Here is a 2,069-nt window from a genome sequence, read left to right as displayed (position 1 = left end):
GTTTTATAGTTGCTGTTATGTTATTATTGCCATCCACCTGTCCATTGATTCCGCATCAATTATTTCAAAACCATTCATCAATTCTTCTGTCCTTTATTTGAATTCGTGCCAGTCAGTTTTGTTATAATTTAACCTTTGCTTTTCATTAACTATAGGATCTTTATTTCTAATTGTTATTATTATTGAAAGTGATCACTGCCATGGAGATCCTCTTTTGTCTCCCATTTTATATCTAAATACAGGAATGGTGATCAGATAGCTAGGTCAATCAGAGAAGATCATTTTCAATTATACTTTTTTTTATAATTCTTTAACTTGTGCTTAGAACTTGGACATCCCCATAATTGATTGTGTCCATTGAAATCTCCCCACACAAAAAAAATGTTTTGAGATCTGCTGCAGTATTTGGGTTATATCTTTAGATTTTATTTAACTTATTTGGGTTTTATTATCCATTACTTATTATTGTTTTATTGGATGTTATCTAGTAGCTAATGAATTATTGTTTTTTTATAATTTGGAAATGAGATTGGTTCAATTATGATGAACCAAAAATGGATGTCCAGCCGGATGGATAGTTTTTGGATGTGGTACTTGCTTATGATAGACTGTGTAATTTTTTTAATTTATCCTTTTATTTTCAATAGTTTTTGTCTCTTGCAAATAAATTATAAGAAGGTGTTACTTCTGAATTAACAATAGTAGTTCCGGTAAGGCATTTTTTCACCCCTTTATGGTTCCACTGAAAAATTTGAATGCCATCAGCATTTTAATCTGTGATATGCTTAGAGGGAAAAACTTCATAATCATTATTACTGCAAAGTTGATTTGTGGTTTTGTTGTTAGTTAATATTTTTTTTTATTAGTAGTCATTTTTACATTTGTTAGTGTTTTTTGGGGTTTGCTAATTTTATATTATTGAGAATTTCTTCATCTTCATCATCATCGTTCATCTCACTGTGACACTCTGAGTCATCATTCGTGTCTTGATAACTTGGAAAATGATAGATGTCTGTTTTTTCCTTTGTTATTTTTTTTGTTATTTCTTTAGGTTTCGGAGTTTTGCAAGTATTTGGTTTTATTTTCTTTTTTTGTATTTAAAGGTTTGGATTGGTTACCGACTGATTTCTTGACATCTTGATTTTTAACTAATAGAATATTTAATAAATTACACTGGATGCCCTGGTCTACTTTTAAACTGTTTTTTCCACAATTTGAGAGTATAGAGGTTTTGATTTTGTGAGATTTGTGCCTTAGCCTGATTGTATGGAATGTTGCATTCTATTTTCTTTTTAATGATACTTTTTTTAAGCAAAAATTTAGCGCAGTCCTTAGGGAATGTTTCATGTTTTTGTTTGCAGTGAACACATTTTGGTGAGTTTTGGCATGGTGACCCCAAGTATGCCTGTGTCCTGCTTGTCCACATTTTGCACATATCATCTCCTTGCTTAAACAGATTTTATGATGGTGTCTTTGAAAACACACCTTTAACTCCTTTGGAATTTGAGGACTCTGGAATGTAACTATAAACGTGTTGTTGATGATTTTCTGGTTATTTTTTATTTTTATATTTTGAACATCTATGACACCTTAGTCAAGTAATTCATTCTTAATTTCTTGTTCAGAACAGTATCTAAATATTGTTGTTTTAATGACACCTTTACTGGTATTAAGTGTCTTATGAGGAAAAGATTTAACTTTTTCATTTAACAAGTTACCTATTTTTAAAACTTTTTTTCTCTGCTCTTCTTGTTTTATTTTAATTAGAATTCTGTTTGACTGAATGTTGATGAATTCTAATTCTCCAACTTCATTTTGAAAAAATTTTTGAATTTTGAATATGGATATTCTTCTGAAGCCGTGGTCGGGAACCTGAGTTGCCGGTTCAATAACGAAAAACATTGGACCTTCAGGTTGATGATGCGACAAGACTTCTGAAGATAAGTCCTCTCTGGTCCTTTTCTCTCGTCCCTAGATTATTATTTTGCAAGTTATTTGAGTCTTATTATTTATTGCTCACATTGAAATTGTTGACTGTGGAAGTAAAATTTTCAGCTAACTTCACACAC

General features: G+C 30.7%; 1 protein-coding gene across 1 annotated transcript; it reads right to left on the bottom strand.

Moving 5' to 3' along the window:
• Positions 1-723: 723 nt before the first annotated feature.
• Positions 724-1,426, bottom strand: HELRODRAFT_175804 (hypothetical protein; the record flags this gene model as incomplete). Its single annotated transcript, XM_009023189.1, has 2 exons — positions 724-815; positions 1,192-1,426. The coding sequence occupies 2 exons, from the start codon at positions 1,424-1,426 to the stop codon at positions 724-726; spliced, it is 327 nt and encodes a 108-aa protein (XP_009021437.1).
• Positions 1,427-2,069: the final 643 nt, after the last annotated feature.

This window comes from Helobdella robusta (genome assembly GCF_000326865.2).
Source record: "Helobdella robusta unplaced genomic scaffold HELROscaffold_35, whole genome shotgun sequence".
In the NCBI taxonomy this organism is placed as follows: domain Eukaryota; kingdom Metazoa; phylum Annelida; class Clitellata; order Rhynchobdellida; family Glossiphoniidae; genus Helobdella; species Helobdella robusta.
The sequence above is the reverse complement of the archived record's forward strand: the minus strand, read 5'-3'. Positions and strand labels throughout refer to the sequence as shown.